Source organism: Mya arenaria, chromosome 11 (genome assembly GCF_026914265.1).
Source record: "Mya arenaria isolate MELC-2E11 chromosome 11, ASM2691426v1".
NCBI lineage: Eukaryota > Metazoa > Mollusca > Bivalvia > Myida > Myidae > Mya > Mya arenaria.
In genome coordinates, this window is record NC_069132.1 from 47,253,249 (window position 1) to 47,273,679 (window position 20,431).

A 20,431-nucleotide genomic window follows, 5' to 3' on the forward strand; every position below is an offset into this window, starting at 1 on the left:
TTAGTTTAATACTTATAACATCATTTTCAATTATTGTTCAGATACTTATGTCCATAATCTATTTAATACTATTTCGCTTGTATCGTGAATATAATTTGAATTATCAGGTGGAAATAAACAAAATGGTATATCTAGTACAATTTTTGTCTGTATTACTTGAAATTGAGACCACTGTTTCAGTTATGCTTGTTTTATTTAAATATATGAGCACATCATGTAATATTTCACTTTGATGCAATGATGTTGTTAACAATGTTATTATTTGTAACAATATTTTGAACAACATATTGGTGAGTACCAAGCTGGGAAAACCATATTCTGTCAAACTTCGCTATGTGAAACTGTGTTATTTCGATGTTCTGGTTATGTCGAAGTTGTGTCAAATGTGTTGGGTTGAGTTAGACATGTTTTGTATTCGGATATATCAAATGTTCGTTATCTCGAAGTATTTCCCAAAGTCCCTACAACTTTGAAATCCTGAGTTTTGACTGTATGACTAACTGCTAGGCGTGTCTAATGACTTTTCATAGAACACAATAATAGAAAAAATATTCTAGAATTATCTTATTTTATTCTTCAATCCAGAAACTCATTATAAAAATAACAGTTAAAGAGTCTAGATTATAAAACGTATAAAGTGTTTGAAAGACCATGATGGCATTTAGATACTTCATCTCTGTTAACAGCTTTTATTGTATTTCAAGATCAATATATTGTTTTAATGCATTGTTTAAACAATCATGTGATTATTTATTAAAGCAATTTGAACTGTGATAAATGATGATCAACAAACAAATTCTGTAAATCATACCTCCTGTGTTCCCTTCAACACTGGTATTTTCTATATCACATGAGAACGCACCAGCATTATCACCCGATTTAACAGAAGTTTCAATGTCTTTCTTACTTTCATCACCATTCCTTATTAAATCATTTCCATCATTAGAATTACCAAATGTCCCAAGTTTCTGCAAAAAAGCCAGTCTTTTCTGCCTAATCTCATCTGCATTTGGCTCTTTGCTAACACCTGCCTGGTCACATGACCCAGTGGCTCCTCCCTCACAATCATGTGATGTGGTGGCACCAGCTAGAGTGTAGCCTGGTGTCTGTGATTGGCCAGAGGTACTGGTGGATTGCTGTTTTTGTTTAGTGGATGTTTGATTGTTCATTTTCTTGGTATCACAGTTAGGTGTTGTTTCCATCCTTGTAATTGACTCTTCTATATAGCCTGCAAATGTAAAAGAACATATGGAAAGATTCCAAAACAATTTTAAATGTAAAACAGGTATGTTAGCCAGAAACTTTCATCCCCAATTAGGCTTCAAGTATTTTGATTATCTCAATAAGAATGTTAAAGGCAGATTGTGAACATTGTGTGAAAACATTTAATATAACCAGCACGTCACACATTTGAAAATCAACTTTAATGCAGTTCCAAAATTGAAGAGCAATAGGCAGGTATTCCATGACTCCATGAGCACACTCCATGCTCTGCATCCGCACTGCGCATCCACATTTTTTCATGGAGGAACTTTTCCCTGCATCTGTGGTTCATGGTCTGTGAGATTTACAATACTATGCTGGCTTATTTTACTTAATTTATTATTTTCATGATTTTTGAACAAAGAAATTCCGACCGAGGGGTGTGTGGATGAATAACTCAACACCGAAAAAGCATGATTCATAAATGTTTGTTAAATTATGATTGTGTTAAAAACTGAACTATTCTGGTTGTTATAACACTTCAATTAATACTTCATAGAATTAAATGCTCTAGACTGTCAAAAATTTCTTTTGTTTTGTTTAAAAACGTAAAATAAGTACTTGCACAGCCTCGCTTCCTTGGTTGGACGTGTTTGTGGGCGATTGCCGTCCAACTTTGTGATCGCTTTTTAAACTCTACAAACCTTTTTCCTAATTTAAAACTTAAAAAATAAATCCGTCTGGCAAAATCTATATCTGCCAGACATTTTCAACCATTTCGGAGTTACTCTTCCTTTTCCCTTTTGCCACAAATGAACTGTGGAAACTTGGCTGTGCAAATATAAAATCATACTTTATAAGCCATTTATAAAATGGTTTATATTTGTGAGACATAATATTATTATAATTTTCTTCATTGTATGTTGGCCTTGGAGGTTGGAGATATCGCAACATAAATAAGTTTAGTGTAACCGCACATTATTTAGTGCAACATAACCTTCGTTATAAATTAGCCTCGTTTTGGATGCGCAGCAGCGAAAACTTTTCAGAGAAGTTTTACAAATTTATTTTATCAACCGCGAACCACCCCTCCACGCTATTTTATCTAGTTCGCTTATATGTTGCATACATTTTATTGTGGGCGATTGCCGTCCAACTTTGTGATCGCTTTTTAAACTCTACAAACCTTTTTCCTAATTTAAAACTTAAAAAATAAATCCGTCTAGCAAAATCTATATCTGCCAGACGGTTTCAACCATTTCGGAGTTACTCTTCCTTTTCCCTTTTGCCACAAATGAACTGCGGAAACTTGGCTGTGCAAATATAAATACATACACACTCTACATAGCTGGCAGTTGATACATAATATTACTTCAATTAAACACAATTTCTAACATTTTCTGCCTGATTCATAACAATCTTCATAGATGAATTAAATGTCTGCTTTCTACCATTAGCACCCTGTGCGTTTTCTGCAGCACCTTGTCCTTTTTAAATCCTGGCTAAAACCCCTACATATATAAATAATCTATATATACAATTCCCTGAATATTTAGCAATTTTTCTATCTTTCTGATGGCGTCTGCTTTTATGGTTGAGTCGCAATACTCTTTCATTGATTGATCATACAGAATTGGACATTCTCAGACCAATAATACTTTTTTCGCTAATATTTGGGTTTCTAAGCTGAATTTTTATATCGGCGTTAATTCCACAAATGACCTCGGCATGCCTGAAAAAAACACTCACTGCACAGTTTTTCACGGAAGTGAACGGAATGCAGTCACACACACAAAAACATAAAATGGCGACAATGGGTTTTCACTTGTTGGATTTTTGAAGATTCGGAATACGCATGACGGTGTCATGCAATACCATCCTTATTTACCTTTAGGTTGTGTTTCTGCTTAGCATTGACTTGCTTATGCTTTGCATATATACTTGCTTAAAACACAGGACATTTTTACCAAATCATCTCATTGTTAGCTTGTCTGTTTTTTAAAGAATTTTGGTCCTTGGTCATGACTCAAAAACCATTTGAGATATTCAAATGAAACTTGGAATACATGATGCCAGGGATAATAAACAAATGTATGGCAAGGCCCACCTCTCTGACTTGAATAATTGTCGAGTTATTCACAATTTCGAAATGAAAAAAAAACACAAAAAAAAACAAACAAGAGGCCCAAGAGGGCCTATGCTTTACTGGCATGGCCCTTGTGGTCATTTTCAATCCAGAGCATGTATGTATGGGTAATAGGCAACAAACATATAGTTCACTTGGAACGTTTTGTGTTTTGGTAAGCTGAAAATGTTGCAGTTCACCATACTTTCAAGGGCCATAATCTAGGCATGCATGGGCGGATCTGACTGGTTTTCGAAAGGAACTGAGCTCTGATGGATATCTAAATACTGTACAAGTTTCATCGAGATACAATCAAAACTGAAGACTGTATCGTGTTCACAAGCAATAGTTTACAGAGGCACAGACGCACATACGACGTACACATTACCATCGCATAAGCTCTTCTGGCCTCTAGCCAGTAGCTCTAAAAACAAGTTGTCTCTCTTTATTCCTAGACTTGGCTATAGACTTTGCTTAAAATAGCATTTTCTTTAATACTCTCAAGGGCCATAATCTAGGCATGCATAGGTGGATCTGAATGGTTTTCGAAAGGAACCAAGCTTTGATAAATATCTAACTACTGTACAAGTTTCATCGAGATAACAATCAAGACTGAACACTGTATCCTGTTCACAAGCAATTGTTTACAGATGCACAGACGCGCCGACACATACGACTTACACATTGCCATCGCAATGTGTACGTCGTATGGCCAGTAGAGCTAAAAACTAGCATTTGCATTCACTCTTTTTACCTTACAGAAATTCGACCCACCTTCCATACTAAGCTGCAGTGCCTTCTGCAATGAGGCATCATCAACTTCGTTGAGACGCTTGCTTTCAGCAAGCGCCCGCTGCACATCTTCTTCTTGTTCCCCATTGTGCATCTCATTTTGACCCACTCCTCGCTTTCCCTTTTCAGATATTAGGCGGGGCTTGACCGGCTGATTGGCAGGACAGAGACCCAACAGTTGGTCTGCCTCACTCTCCTGAAGATTTCCTACTATGATGAATATTGAGTAACCTGCAAACAATGTAGAGGAGGAAGATTTACCTCAAGAATTTGCATCCAGGACTTGTATTTAATCATACTTCACCTTATCAATGCACTTCAATTTTACTTAAATTGACAAAGACTAAGACTATGGAACCCTAAAGAGACAAATTATTGATTGAGACTATGGACAAAACTTCAAACTGTCTATTGAATAAAACAATGGAGCTCTAATGAGACAAACTGTCTATTGACTAAGGATATGAGACCCTGCAGGGAAAAACTATTGACTGGGACTATGGAACCCTAAAGGGACAAATTATTGACTGAGACTATGACACCATAAAGAGACAAATTGTCTATTGACTGAGACTATAGAACCCTTAAGAGACAAACTGTCTATTGTCTAAGACTATTGAACCATAAAGAGACAAACTGTTGACTAAGACTTTGGAACCCTACAGAGACAAATAGTCTAATGACTATGACTATGGAACCATAAAGAGACACACTATTGACTAAGACTATGGGACTCAAAAGAGACAAGCTGTCTATTTACTGAGACTATGGAACCCTAAAGAGACAAACTATTGACTAAGACTATGGAACTCTAAAGAGACAAACTGTCTATTGACTGAGACTATGGAACCCTTAAGAGACAAACTGTCTATTGACTAAGACTATCGAACCATAAAGAGAAAAACTGTTAACTAAGACTATGGAACCCTTAAGAGACAAACTGTCTATTGACTAAGAAAATGGAACCACAAAGAGTCAAACTGTCTATTGACTAAGAATATGGAACCACAAAGAGTCAAACTGTCTATTGACTAAGAATATGGAACTCTAAAGAGACAAACTGTCTATTGACTAAGACTATGGAACCCTTAAAGAGACAAACTGTCTATTGACTAAGAATATGGAACCACAAAGAGTCAAACTGTCTATTGACTAAGAATATGGAACCACAAAGAGTCAAACTGTCTATTGACTAAGACTATGGAACTCTAAAGAGACAAACTGTCTATTGACTAAGACTATGGAACCCTTAAGAGACAAACTGTCTATTGACTAAGAATATGGAACCACAAAGAGTCAAACTGTCTATTGACTAAGACTATGGAACCCTTAAGAGACAAACTGTCTATTGACTAAGAATATGGAACCACAAAAAGTCAAACTGTCTATTGACTAAGACTATGGAACTCTAAAGAGACAAACTGTCTATTGACTGAGACTATGGAACCCTTAAGAGACAAACTGTCTATTGACTAAGACTATCGAACCATAAAGAGAAAAACTGTTAACTAAGACTATGGAACCCTAAAGAGATAAACTGTCTATTGACTAAGACTATGGAACCCTAAAGAGACAAACTGTTAACTAAGACTATGGAACCCTTAAGAGACAAACTGTCTATTGACTAAGACTTTGGAATCCTTAAGAGACAAACTGTCTATTGACTGAGACTATGGAATCCTTAAGAGACAAACTGTCTATTGACTAAGACTATTGAACCATAAAGAGATAAACTGTCTATTGACTGAGACTATGGAACCCTTAAGAGATAAACTGTCTATTGACTAAGACTATTGAACCATAAAGAGATAAACTGTCTATTGACTGAGACTATGGAACCCTTAAGAGATAAACTGTCTATTGACTGAGACTATGGAACCCTTAAGAGATAAACTGTCTATTGACTAAGACTATGGAATCCTTAAGAGATAAACTGTCTATTGACTAAGACTATGGAACCCTTAAGAGACAAACTGTCTATTGACTAAGACTATGGAACCCTTAAGAGATAAACTGTCTATTGACTGAGACTATGGAACCCTTAAGAGACAAACTGTCTATTGACTAAGACTATGGAACCCTTAAGAGACAAACTGTCTATTGACTAAGACTATGGAACCACAAAGAGTCAAACTGTCTATTGACTAAGAATATGGAACCACAAAGAGTCAAACTGTCTATTGACTAAGACTATGGAACCCTTAAGAGACAAACTGTCTATTGACTAAGAATATGGAACCACAATGAGTCAAACTGTCTATTGACTAAGACTATGGAACCCTTAAGAGACAAACTGTTTATTGACTAAGACTATGGAACCCTTAAGAGACAAACTGTCTATTGACTAAGAATATGGAACCACAAAAAGTCAAACTGTCTATTGACTAAGACTATGGAACTCTAAAGAGACAAACTGTCTATTGACTGAGACTATGGAACCCTTAAGAGACAAACTGTCTATTGACTAAGACTATCGACCATAAAGAGAAAAACTGTTAACTAAGACTATGGAACCCTAAAGAGATAAACTGTCTATTGACTAAGACTATGGAACCCTTAAGAGACAAACTGTCTATTGACTAAGACTATGGAACCCTAAAGAGATCAACTGTCTATTGACTAAGACTATGGAACCCTAAAGAGACAAACTGTCTATTGACTAAGAATGTGGAACCACAAAGAGTCAAACTGTCTATTGACTAAGAATATGGAACCCTAAAGAGATAAACTGTCTATTGACTAAGACTATGGAACCCTTAAGAGACAAACTGTCTATTGACTAAGACTATGGAACCCTTAAGAGACAAACCTTCTATTGACTAAGACTATGGAACCCTAAAGAGACAAACTGTTAACTAAGACTATGGAACCCTTAAGAGATAAACTGTCTATTGACTAAGACTATGGAACCCTTAAGAGACAAACTGTCTATTGACTAAGACTATGGAACCCTTAAGAGATAAACTGTCTATTGACTGAGACTATGGAACCCTAAAGAGATAAACTGTCTATTGACTAAGACTATGGAACCCTTAAGAGATAAACTGTCTATTGACTAAGACTATGGAACCCTTAAGAGACAAACTGTCTATTGACTGAGACTATGGAACCCTAAAGAGACAAACTATTGACTAAGACTATGGAACCCTTAAGAGATAAACTGTCTATTGACTGAGACTATGGAACCCTTAAGAGACAAACTGTCTATTGACTAAGACTATGGAATCCTTAAGAGATAAACTGTCTATTGACTGAGACTATGGAACCCTTAAGAGATAAACTGTCTATTGACTAAGACTATGGAACCCTTAAGAGATAAACTGTCAATTGACTATGGAACCCTTAAGAGACAAACTGTCTATTGACTAAGACTGTGGAACCCTTAAGAGACAAACTGTCTATTGACTAAGACTATTGAACCCTTAAGAGATAAACTGTCTATTGACTAAGACTATGGAACCCTTAAGAGATAAACTGTCTATTGACTAAGACTATGGAACCCTTAAGAGATAAACTGTCTATTGACTAAGACTATGGAACCCTTAAGAGATAAACTGTCTATTGACTAAGACTATTGAACCATAAAGAGATAAACTGTCTATTGACTAAGACTATGGAACCCTTAAGAGATAAACTGTCTATTGACTGAGACTATGGAACCCTTAAGAGATAAACTGTCTATTGACTAAGACTATGGAACCCTTAAAATAAACTGTCAATTGACTATGGAACCCTTAAGAGACAAACTGTCTATTGACTAAGACTGTGGAATCCTTAAGAGATACACTGTCTATTGACTAAGACTATGGAACCCTTAAGAGATAAACTGTCAATTGACTATGGAACCCTTAAGAGATAAACTGTCTATTGACTAAGACTGTGGAACCCTTAAGAGACAAACTGTCTATTGACTAAGACTATGGAACCCTTAAGAGATAAACTGTATATTGACTAAGACTATGGAACCCTTAAGAGACAAACTGTCTATTGACTGAGACTATGGAACCCTAAAGAGACAAACGGTCTATTGACTGAGACTATGGAACCCTAAAGAGATAAACTGTCTATTGACTAAGACTATGGAACCCTAAAGAGACAAACGGTCTATTGACTAAGACTATGGAACCCTTAAGAGACAAACTGTCTATTGACTGAGACTATGGAACCCTAAAGAGACAAACGGTCTATTGACTGAGACTATGGAACCCTAAGGAGACAAACCTTCTATTGACTTAGACTATGGAACCCTGAAGAGACAAACCTTCTATTGACTTAGACTATGGAACCCTTAAGAGACAAACCTTCTATTGACTAAGACTATTGATCCCTAAAGAGACAAACCTTCTATTGACTAAGACTATGAAACCCTAAAGAGACAAACTAGTTCTAAACATTCAATCTTTATCTTACAACTTACAGTGAAGATCACATTGGGTTTCAGAAGTATCAAAGAGATGAAGTCTGTGAAATACTGTGAAATCATTAATGTTCGTGGGCATGGAATTTCGTGGTTTGCCGAAAAAAAACAATTTCGTGGGTACTTGAATTCGTGGATTTTCATTTTGAAAAAAAAAATAAAAAATCGAAGATGCGATCGTCATAGATCGTCTGCATAATATCCAAGAGCTGGCCCGTGATTTCCGTCTTCTACGTCACTCGGTTTATGACACTCGCTAATGTGGTACGACATGCCAATTAGTGCATATACCCATGTCACTTATCGATTTAATTGGGAATAAAGGTAATGAAAGAAGATGTACCCTGATCATAAATACAGATAGGGGAAGCCATTGAATGCCAATTAAGAATTTTGCAAACTGTGAAAACACCGAAAAGGTGTATATTGTCACGTTCGGTGCTTAGTAACCTTCAATATACTAATAATCGATTATTTCATTAAATAAAAAAATCGAGTATGGACACTCATCACGCACATCTTGTAAACTTGGAGATTTTCATTAACAGCACACGTTTAAACACGTGCTTATAACTGTCATTTGCTGCATAAAACACATTTAATTGATTTGGTTCATTATTTGTCAAAGGCAGTTATAATATATGAACAGAATAATGATCGTACAGTGAGACAGGTTTTAACACTGTATACTGCGACCTCTGTAAATAATATACTAGAGTATGTACGTAACAAGGCAATTGAAAAAGTGAATAAAGGGTTTATATTTCGTGGGATCTTGAATTCGTGGATCACCCAACCCACGAAAACCACGAACATTAATGCCCCACGAACATTAATGATTTCACAGTAACCAGTAGTCTGGTAGGTCGAGACAAACAAAATGTTATCAATCCTACAAACATGGCAAAAATTGCATTCTGTACAGTATATACAGTGTCAGCAGGGGTGTGGGGACAAAAGCCCCCATTTAATTTTCTCATGAAATTCTTACCTTATAAATAAAATATACTTCCTGTTCTTACAGTAGATCTATATCAAATTTGAATAAGTTTAGCAAAATATTTTATTTTTAATTAATCATAACTTTGTTTTTTGTTGTTTCTTGTTTGAGTGTGTTATTTTTTGTTAAAACCAGCTTATATTCAAGAAAACCATACTAATTTTTCATTTATTGATAAAGGTTTCCCCCTTTGGTCGTAGGCCATATTTAAGGGATTGGCAATGTTTGCTTGGTGGCTAAGTTTGAGGGATTAGTGAAGTTTGAGGGATTGATTAAGTTTGAGGGATTGGCCATGTTTGTGGGATTGGCCATGTTTGTTCGATTGGCCATGTTTGTTCGATTGGCCATGTTTGTTCGATTGGGCAATTTGCGGGGCCGACAATAGATTTGAGTCTTTCATATACATTGTATAATTATTTTACGAAAGCCATAACCATTACATTTTGAACACTCAAAGACTACATAGTTTACTTACCATCTTGTCGTAGTTGGGTCAGGAACATGTGTAGAAATGTGTCTGAGATAAGCTCAGGACCAGTCAACAGGGAGTTGAGATTGAACCACTGGTTACCTAGCTTACGAACTGTCAGCCAGTGCTCACCAAAGTTACAAATGTATGCCCTCATCAACCTGTGGACCGAACAAAATATACTTAAATAACAATAATGCATCTAGATGAAAAAAAAAGAGTTGAATTAAGATGATCATGGATGCCTAGTACCACAATAGATGCCATATATCATTCATAGAATTTTAAACTTAATTATTATTTAAGCCAAAGTAATAGGCCTTGTTACACACATGCATATAGCCAATGAATTGTTAACAAGTATACCCGGTACTAAGTTTCATGAGGATATCTTAAGTGCCTTTGTTTTGGTTTGACCAAAGGTTCAACTTGACAAGTGTTTCTACAGTAACCGGGAGACAATATGCAGTGATAGTTAAAAGGATAAAAGCATGATGTGCGCCAAATGGTGAAAGGAGCCTGATGCAACCCCGAACTCCTCCTGAGTCTTGGCTGAAGCAACATTTTCAGAGAAATGCTTCCTTGGTAAGATGTCAGGGCTGCGGGCCTAAAGTTCGCAAAAGCTTGTATGTTGACATAGCCATGAATGATGCAGTTCACAAGAAACCATTATAGATTATACAAACATCATATACATACGTTCTTTACCTGTACATGTTTCAATAATGTTACAGAGAGCACTAACTCCTTTATGTATATGGTTTACATGTGCCAAACACTAATCAAATTTTAGAATTTTGAACATTAGATTCTAAAAATATAAGTAGATTTGATAATAATTTTCTTATAAAGAAGTCCTTACGTAGGATCTTGTTGTGCCAGTTTGGACATATGATTCTGTGAGTTGTAGGGTAATAGTTCCAACCCCATAACACGCAGGGCTTTGTCTATCACTTGAACTGAGAAGAACCCACTGTCATCATAATTGTGGGATGGTTGCTGAAAAAACACAAGAGAAGCACTTGAATCCTTATTTTCAAAAATCTTAAGCATTATTAAGTTATTACTTTCTAAATTGATCCTACAAAACAACAAGTGCTGTCTGTAAAACAGTGCACTCAACTATAAGACACTTTTGTCTATAAGATATATAACTGATTACCATGCATGATATAAATGATCATGATACCAACAGCTCAAATGTGTTTGATGGAAATTGCCCACAAAACTTGAATAAGGCTTGACATCTCATGAATTTATCCTAGAGTTACCCAAATTGCTTCATCAAATAGGGCTGTTGAGTATTGGTTTAAGTTTCAATCACAGACATTGAGTGGTTGGTGAGATATAGACTTTAATGTCACTTGCACACAAAACTTAAGCCAGAATTTCTAAGTCAATCAAGGGATACTATCTTGCTTCATTTAGTATGTATGTCAGTTGAGTGTGAAGTGTTGTTCTAAGTTTCAATCAAACTCATTGCGAGGTTAGTGAGTTATGGACTTAATGGAACTTGCATTCAAAACCGAAACAATTATTTCTAAGTCAAACAATGGCCATAATTTGCATAAAATCATGCAAGAGTACCCCATAATGATGGTAAGATATGGACTTAATATAATAGAATTTCAAAGTTCACCAGACATAAACTGCATTACATAAAACTTAGAATTTGTTCTTACATAATTATCAGAGTATGTAATTATGAAGTATCAATCAAATACATCAAGTGGCTACTGATATACTCGCTTAATAGTACTTGCACACAATACATTAACCAGAATTTCTAAGACAAACAAGGGCCATAATTTGCATTTTATTCAACCTAGAGTGGTATTACTTGATAATTATAGTAGGTGTTATGACTGGGAAGCCTTGTATCAAGTATTGACACCAACGCCAGGGAGGGTACCAAATTATACTATATATTATGCACTTTTATGCCCCAGAATTCCATTTTAAAAAGTGCCTGCATCCTATCTATAGCATAAGGCTTCTGACATTTTTTTCGAGGTCCATTTCTGGTCGAATTTGCTGTAATAGAGAATTAAATGAAAGAAAAGATATGTTTACTTTTAACTTTAAAGGAATGCAACTCACATTGAATACTTGTTATACTTCAAATAGTCGAGATAAAAAGTGGTTTATCATGTTTGAGCCTGGTCGTCAATTTATGAGCAAATAAGATCACGTTGCAGACTGTTTCCTTGGTAGGAAAGAGTACTGCTTTTTTCTTCTTGAAGTAAAAAAAAATCATTTTACATTGAAACAAGAGCTGTCACAGAGACATTGGCTCTACTATTACGCCACTTTTCAGTGTAAAATTGAAAAGTTTTAGCAAAACATGGATCACTGTAAAATAAGATTAGATTTCAATGCAATACATGATTTATTTGCCGAGATATTGACATGAATGTGGTTACATGCAAAATTTTAACCAGAATTTCTAAGTCCAATAATAAAGGGCCATTATTTTTTGCAAAATACAAATGTACAGTTATCTATCAAATACAGTTACCGTATTATATCATGCAAAGGACGCACTTTTTTACCCCCAATTCTCGTCTTAAAAATTGCCTGCGTCCTTTCTATGCTATAAGAATTTCATCTGTTTTTTTCCAAGTCCATTTCAGGTCGAAACATCGGACCAGGGACGAACGCGGTAATAGTAAGTATTTGTACAGCGTCACCGAAGAGAACAACTGACATAGGTAAAATCACCCAAGTTAACACACGCAGAAATATAATGAATGTTTACTTTAAAATGATTTATTGATAAATAAATTGAAAACAAACATGAGTGTTTACTTTTTTTCAAAAGGGACGCTACTCACAAAAACTCAATGTGAGTCAGCATTTAACTGGATTGAGTTATAACGGCAACGGAAAATCGGGAAAGGAGGTAAATATCAATTAATCGTTGTTCATGATTTTAATGTTTCTATATTTTACAAAACATTTTGTTGTATGTTACTATTTTAAAAAATTAATAAAGGAATGTGCATAACGCAAAGTAGCATTATTGTCACTATCAAATCTTTTCAAATGTGCGAAGGTGTGAAAAACACCCGCTGTCTGTCATTAGAAAAACATCAATAGAACGAACTATTGCGATGGTAATACCGTATGGTTGTTTGTTCGTACTTTACCCGTCGTGCCTTCCGCTGGCAAGGATAATTACCGACACGCTTTAATTATGCCTTACATGCTTTATTCCGCGCAGCGACAAGCCTTATCAAAACAATCATCAGTTTTGACGATACACAGTTTTGCAACGGTTGCAATGGTTGACTGTCATTCAGAAGGCATGTCGGAACTATTGCAACGGTTGACTGTCAGTCAGAAGGCGTGCTATTACAGCATTTGTATAAGTCTTATAATATGCGTGAATGTTCTCAAAATGTCAAGACTTATATCATTGTTGTGTACACTAAATTGCCGAAATGTTAAATTATCGAAATACGACGATAATTATCGAAATATACAAGACAGTTATCGAAAAATGCCTTATATACAACTATTTTTTTGCCTGCGTCCTATCTATGCTAGCATCCTATACATGATATAATACGGTATTTATCTCTGTTATTCAAGTAGGTTGGGTGGTTGAGTACCATTGTATAAAGTCGCAATGCAATACATGAAGTAGTTGCTGAGATATTAACCTATGTGTGCTAACATGCAAAACCTTAACCAGATTTCTAAGTCAAATATTAAAGGCCCATTATTTGCATTATCTTCAAAAAAAGTGTTATCCCCCTTCATTAATTTAGTAGGTTAGATAGTTGGGAATACATATCTAAAGTTTCAATGCAATACATAATGTATTTACTGAGATAATGACTTAAAGGTGCTTGCATGCAAAACCTTAACCAAGGTGTGACACCCGACGCTTGGGTGAGTAGTATAGCTCTCCTTATTCTTCAAATAGTCGAGTTAAAAATAAGTTAAAAGGTATTAACATGTTAGATGTTAAGTACAAGTATTTATTACATGTTATTTAAATTAAGTTATTGAATGATAATGTGCAGTATGTCTGACCTCCATAAATTGTCTGTATGCCTCAGAGCTGGTCCCTGCCTCAGCCATTTGTTCACGCTCAGTCTCATCTAGCTGTCGGGCAATGTCGGCAAGATCTACGGCAGAGAAATACGGGCCTTGCAGCAGGGAATTCAGACAATGCTGAGCACAAAGGGAGCCCTCTTGCTAGAAAACAATGTTATAAAAATGTTGATTTTTATTCATTATTTCATTTAATCTTCACATAAGATAGAAGGGGCAAAAGGTCAAAGGATCGATCACCTTAAAAATTCTAGATCGGGGTCGTTCCTGATAGTATGGGAAAAATTTGAACGAAACTGTTGTAGACAACATTACTAGTCAACTAGTTTGTGCCTGGACAGTGATGTTTCAGGCAAGAAAACTTTGAAGATTTGCTAACTGAAATTAATATTAATTATAATGATGGAGAAAGTTGTATAAAAGTATATAAATTATAATTTGACCCTAAACTAGTAAAGCAAACAAATTTAGTGGAGAATGATCGCCAAACCCCTTTTATATACACCTAAATGATGCCTAGGCTGTCTGGTAACATAAAAGTAGATTTTATAATTCATTTCTATTCACCATCACCGTTAAAATACCAAGTAAAGAGTCAAATTCTGACAGTAGCCATTAGCATTTATAAAAAAGAATTTTGGATCAACTTTGATTTGACTTTAATTTTGTATCGAGTTATTAACAAGAGGGCCATGATGGCGCTGAGTCGCTAACCTGAGATATGTGAAAAAATAAACTGCTGTAAAACATTTGTTGGGTAGTTAGCCCAATTGGCATTGTCATTAATTGGCTCGGCGCTCCAGGAGGGCGCCAACTAATTATTACAGAGGACTTTTTTCCAAATCATATTGGTTGTTATAATATGCAGATGACACAGTAGTTTTTGCTGAATCTGAAAAGGATCTGCAGCTGACTTTTAATGCCACGAGTGATTACTGTGCTTTATGGCAGTAAAAAGTGAATGTTACGAAAACTAAATTAGCTGTGTTTTCTAGAGGCAAGTTGAGGAATAAGCCTTCTTTTATTATTAAGGGAATGATGTTGAGGTTGTTGATAATTTTAGCTACCTTAAGATTTTGTTTAACTACGATGAGAAATTTGCAAAAGCAAAATCTCATCTTTTTTGTCAAGCCAGAAAAGCTATGTTTTCTCTTCTTACCAAAATATGTGCTATAGGACCAGTTTTTTGATAGAATGGTTTGTCCAATTCTACTATATGCATCAGAAGTCCGGGGATGTGAAAACAACACCGTTATTTCCCAGTTTCAGAGGAAGTTTCTAAAAACTAATTGAATTAAAAAGCTCATTAATAGAATAAGAGCTATCTCAATCTCATGTCAATAATCTCCGTGGATAAGTATGGTTTTGATAGAATTGGAGCTACATATATTTACAAATCATTTGTTGCCTCATTAATTGAATAGAGGCCTCTTATTCAATTAGTGACAGCAACAATTGAATTGTCGCTACAGTACACTTAACTAACTAACTTTGCTCGCTCACTCCCAGAGATAAAGTCAATGATCGCGGGTTTCCACCAGGGTAAAACTGTTTCCCTCCTTGAAAGCCCTCCAGGTTTCTCTGCATTGCTAATTTACCATGGTAAATTTAATATGAATGGTAGATACAGAAGTCGTCCAATTTTAGACCCCTATCTGATGAGAGCAACAAGAAATTATTATTTCTTGTTCAGAAGCTATTCGGATTCGTTTTTATCCTTATAATGTATAAAGTTCTAACCAGCAATTTATTTCTATATATCTGTGTGTAAAAGCCAAATGAATATTGTCTTGACTTGTTAATAACAAACATTGAATTATTGATATATTGCCTATGTTTATATTTCATCGTAGAACAGCCAACATTTTACACGATTTCTTAACCATGACCTTGATGTCATGTGCGTGTTTAATACAATATAGCGTATCAACTATGATATTTATTATTGGTGGTTAAAAATAGCTTATAACGTTTTTAAGATTTCAACAGATAACAAGGCAAGTGTCCGCAGAGTTTTGCAGAGTTAACCCCTCCAAGGAACGCTGTGTTTGTAATTTTGTTGATTTTTAGCTCAACAGCTTTGTTGTTGCATGATTAACCTTAGTTAATAAATTTTAGGTAGTTTTGAATGTATGAATGACCCATATTTGTTTGTGTACTACAGTTTTTACAACTTTTACTGACCGTCATTTTGGACCAAAATCATAAACAAAAATGAGAACATTTCGGACCGATTTTTTTTACACTTTTTGAAACTGAAATCGGTCTGGCTTGGTCAAAACCGGTCCAGACCGGCAAATTGCCGGTTTTAAGAAGCCCTGACGAAGATAATTTCAAAATTGTGGCTGCGATGATTCTCTGCGCAAGGAGAACTGTTCACTACTTTTTGCTGGGATGGTGGACGTCATGAAACTGCCATAATTAAAAAAATTGTCAAAAGACTCGTTGATGGCCATTTAGGTGGACTAAGGTTTGACAATGTATATTTGTTTGAGTTTCCATTTATTTTAAGATTATCTCATAATTTCATAAATGTATTGTTTAATTTTATGACACTATTGTATGCAGGTATTAAACTGAATTCAACATATTTATGTATTTCTCATTTTTTTGGGGCAATATCTTGATTATTGTTTTTAAATATGTAACCTTATATTTTGTTAATAAAAAAAATGATATTTTATTGAATGACAAAGTGCTAATAACACGTGCTTCTTCTACAGTAAAATATTATGCTATTGCATGTTAATGTGCTCTTTAAACATGTCATTCATATAAAAAAAAAAAAAATATTCCTACTTTTTGTCTGTCTGACACCAGTATGTATATATGTAGTGTTTTAGCCAGGAATTAAAAAGGGCAGGGTGGGCCAAAAAAAGGGCAGGGTGGTCCAAAATAGGGGCATGGTGCTTTCTTAAATGGGAAAACAATGCGCACAATATTAGCTTTAAATTGTTGTAAAACAACCATGTACCTTATCAAAGTACATGCATGTTCATGCACACATTGCAGTAATATCCCTACAGAATACTCTTAATTCTTCTTTCTTGTTCATTTTCTCTTCAGACACTTTCTTTACCATCTCGGGTTGTTGTCACCAGGGCTCTCACAAGTCACAAGGCTGATTTTTTGGGGAGATGTCACTTCTCCCACCAGTCAAATTAGGGAGAAGTGGGGAGACTTTAAGGAGAAGAGATACTTATCCTTAAACCTGAGATAAATATTGTGCCATGCCACAAAACTAATTAAATTCACATTTACTCTGATTGCTTTTACTAGATGGAATGTTAAAAAAGTGTTCTTTTTTGGCCTATCAAAAGTGTACTTGTCTATAGTCTCCTTTTTGCAACATATAATTTACCTCCAAAAATTGTCAAAAATAAGAACAAAGACATTTAAAAAAAATACCATTTGAAACAATCAGAATGGCCTTATATATGAGCTGTTAAAAACATTTAAGTGCAGGGGGCGAATCTGGTTTTGGTACGATCAGGATAGGGTACGAATGTCACATTCAGCTTTGCTGTTGTTTACTTGTCTTTGGTTAATTAAATTTCAATATGCTGACATTTTAGAACAAAATGACATTTAAAATCTCTATTCTTCATGAAAAACTCACTAATAGTTAATAATAGAACTTAAAAATCGAGAAATAAACTCCGAAAAATGTTATGACAAAATGGCGATGACTCGCCGAATCTTCTACTTTTAAACATCGTACAAATGAGGAAAATACTGTAAGTAAACGCTACATAAAGCAAATAAGAAAGTTTTGAGATTACAAAACAAATTTTCATTATGAACATTCAACATAAAAAGTATCAAATATTGGTCATGAAGTCAAGTCTTAGCGCCACCGTCTGTTTTTCAATAACCGTCTGCTTCAAACGAAACAATGTTCTTAAAAGTGTGCCTTGTTTTTACACTGCAAGTATCAATTGTTTCTAATGCTTGACAACATTTTTCATCATTTCTTCGCTTTTTCTATCGCAATTTAACAAACTTTTTATCATTTGACCAGTGTCTTCTCTGATTGGTTAACATGGGACGTTTCGATAATTGGATGATAGATGACCCAATTATGTGATTAGGAGATTAACGATTATAAGTGGCTAAATTAATTGAATTGCAACAACATCGGCATCAAAGATCGACATTTAGAGGTGCAACTTCTATGTCTCAGACAAGGAATAATGTGTCATAATGGACAGCAATTAGCACCCTGATTATAAGCGTGAATAACCATTAATCAGACCCGCGGTGATGACGGTCATGTGCCTTAGCACGCACTGATCTGTGACAGATTAGGAAACGGCGACATTGACTAATGAAATACTTTTAGGGCGTAACTTTGTGATAAACAACGATCTGAATGGCCAGAAGGGCGCAAGGGGGCGGGAAAAATATGACAGGGGGCGGGAAAAAAGGGGCAACGGGGCGGGGTCAAAAAAGGGCAGGCCGGGCCGCCCTTTCATTCCCCTTTAGCTAAAACACTATAGATGTTTAAACGCAATCGACGGCTCTTAAAATGCTTAGACGGCAGGAGCTTCTGGAAAGCTTTGCCCCCTCTGAATCCCACAAGGACGCTGCTACGACAAGTAAGGGGGCCTATCGCGGCCCCTTTAACCCAAGGCAAAAAAGTGGCGACAACTTTTCAGAACCCAGAGGGAACCCTGATGTTATTTGAAGCCTGAAGAGCTTAGTTTAATCATATTTTATTGTATACAATAAACACACGTGATAAACATATTCTCGTCAAACAATATTATTATACAATTCAATTGGTTTGGGCCACAAGTTATGACAACATTAGAAAATGGCCCTCCCCGAAAAGAGCTCTTCATATATTTCAGTTATTTAGGCATTCCATGTATCGGACAGAACAGAAAACTGGGGAAATCATTTAAAAGATATTAAACCCAGGCTCACGCTCTGGTGAATATTGTGATAAATGAATTGAAAACTAACTTTTTCGTGAAAAATAGCTTCCATGATCTTGGTTAACAGGCGCTTGACATTGCGGATGCAGACAACAGTTTCTGTGGGTGATGCAAAAAACGGTATCCGGTACCGGTATCATCGTTATCCTGTATAATAATAATAATAATAATAATAATAATAATAATAATAATAATAATAATAATAATAATAATAATAATAAAAATAATAATAATTACAATAAATAATAAAAATAATAATAATAATAATAATAATAATAATAATAATAATAATAATAATAATAATAATAATAACTTTATTTCATGAAGAGAACATACTAAGTTTCATAAGTATCTTGTTTACACGATGTGGTCTTCAATGGATTCTACTAACATCTAAGTATGTACATGTAAGACGACATTCAAACACAACATATACAATGTTCAAAATTATGCAAGTCAAAAATAAATCGTATTTAAACAAACATTTTAAACAGACAATCATTCACTAAAGTCATTGTTTTGCCAGTCATAAGGTATATCTGAATTGTGATTTTAATGCAAATAAAGATGCATGATCCTCGAACAAAAAGAGCTATAGAATTCAATACAGATTTAGTACAATTAGAAATGACTTATTACCATATTTAGTTCTGTAGCAAAGGGAACTTAAATCATTATGAGTGGCAGACCGCAATGAGTAGTTTTTGTTATTGGTAAATGAAATTACTTCACTTAAGTATTCATGCAGGCCTGAGACCATGCAAAAACGTGTAGATAATAAGTCCAACATTAAATTTAAATCTACTTGTAAACGATTAACAGCCTAATTCCTTGAACAATAGACTATATGACGTTTTAACAGGTTTTCGTAAAAATATTTTTGCAGCTTTATTCTGAATAATAGATATTTTAAATGTGTGTGGAATTATATATCTACTCCATATAGAACAACAATAGTCCATTGTGGACAACATATACGCATTGTAAAATAGTTTTTGCATGTCATAGCTCAAGAGGTAATTAAATCGTTTTGATAGTGCTATTTTAGAAGTCAGTTTCCTACAAATATTGAAACCTTGCTCTTTTTAATTCATTTGGTTAACAATAATAACTCCAAGAAATGTATGGCCTGTAATTTGTTCAATAGTCGTATTATTTAATAGCAATGTCCGGGAGATGGGTTTTGATGTGTAACTTATGTTAATCAAAATGCATTTTGATTTTCCTGAATAAATTAACATGTTATTGTTAATGCACCAAGAAGCTACTGAATCCAAATCGTTCTGCAAGGTTTTTTGAAGATCTGTCATTCTATAACCAGATGTGTGCAAAGTGGAATCATCCGCAAAGAGATCAATACAGGACTTATTGAGTGAAAGGTACATATCATTGATGTAGATCAAAAAGAGACGAGGTCATAGCA

The 20,431-nt window shown here is 35.0% G+C and overlaps 1 protein-coding gene across 2 annotated transcripts in view; it reads right to left on the reverse strand.

The window, feature by feature from the left end:
- Window positions 1–19,085, reverse strand: part of LOC128208011 (ataxin-3-like) — a 28,161-nt gene extending 9,076 nt beyond the window's left edge. Inside the window, exons 1-6 of one of the 2 annotated variants that reach the window (XM_052911287.1) lie at window positions 19,037–19,085; window positions 14,048–14,212; window positions 10,869–11,005; window positions 10,013–10,167; window positions 4,103–4,351; window positions 953–1,228 (exon numbers count right to left, since the gene is read on the reverse strand). In XM_052911287.1, the coding sequence (XP_052767247.1) occupies window positions 953–1,228; window positions 4,103–4,351; window positions 10,013–10,167; window positions 10,869–11,005; window positions 14,048–14,212; window positions 19,037–19,060 (1,006 nt within the window). In that variant the 5' untranslated portion in view covers window positions 19,061–19,085. Of the gene's footprint in view, window positions 1–811; window positions 1,229–4,102; window positions 4,352–10,012; window positions 10,168–10,868; window positions 11,006–14,047; window positions 14,213–19,036 lie in introns of both variants that reach the window. The other variant, XM_052911285.1, reaches the window with a different exon arrangement.
- Between the last annotated feature and the right edge of the window lie 1,346 nt (window positions 19,086–20,431).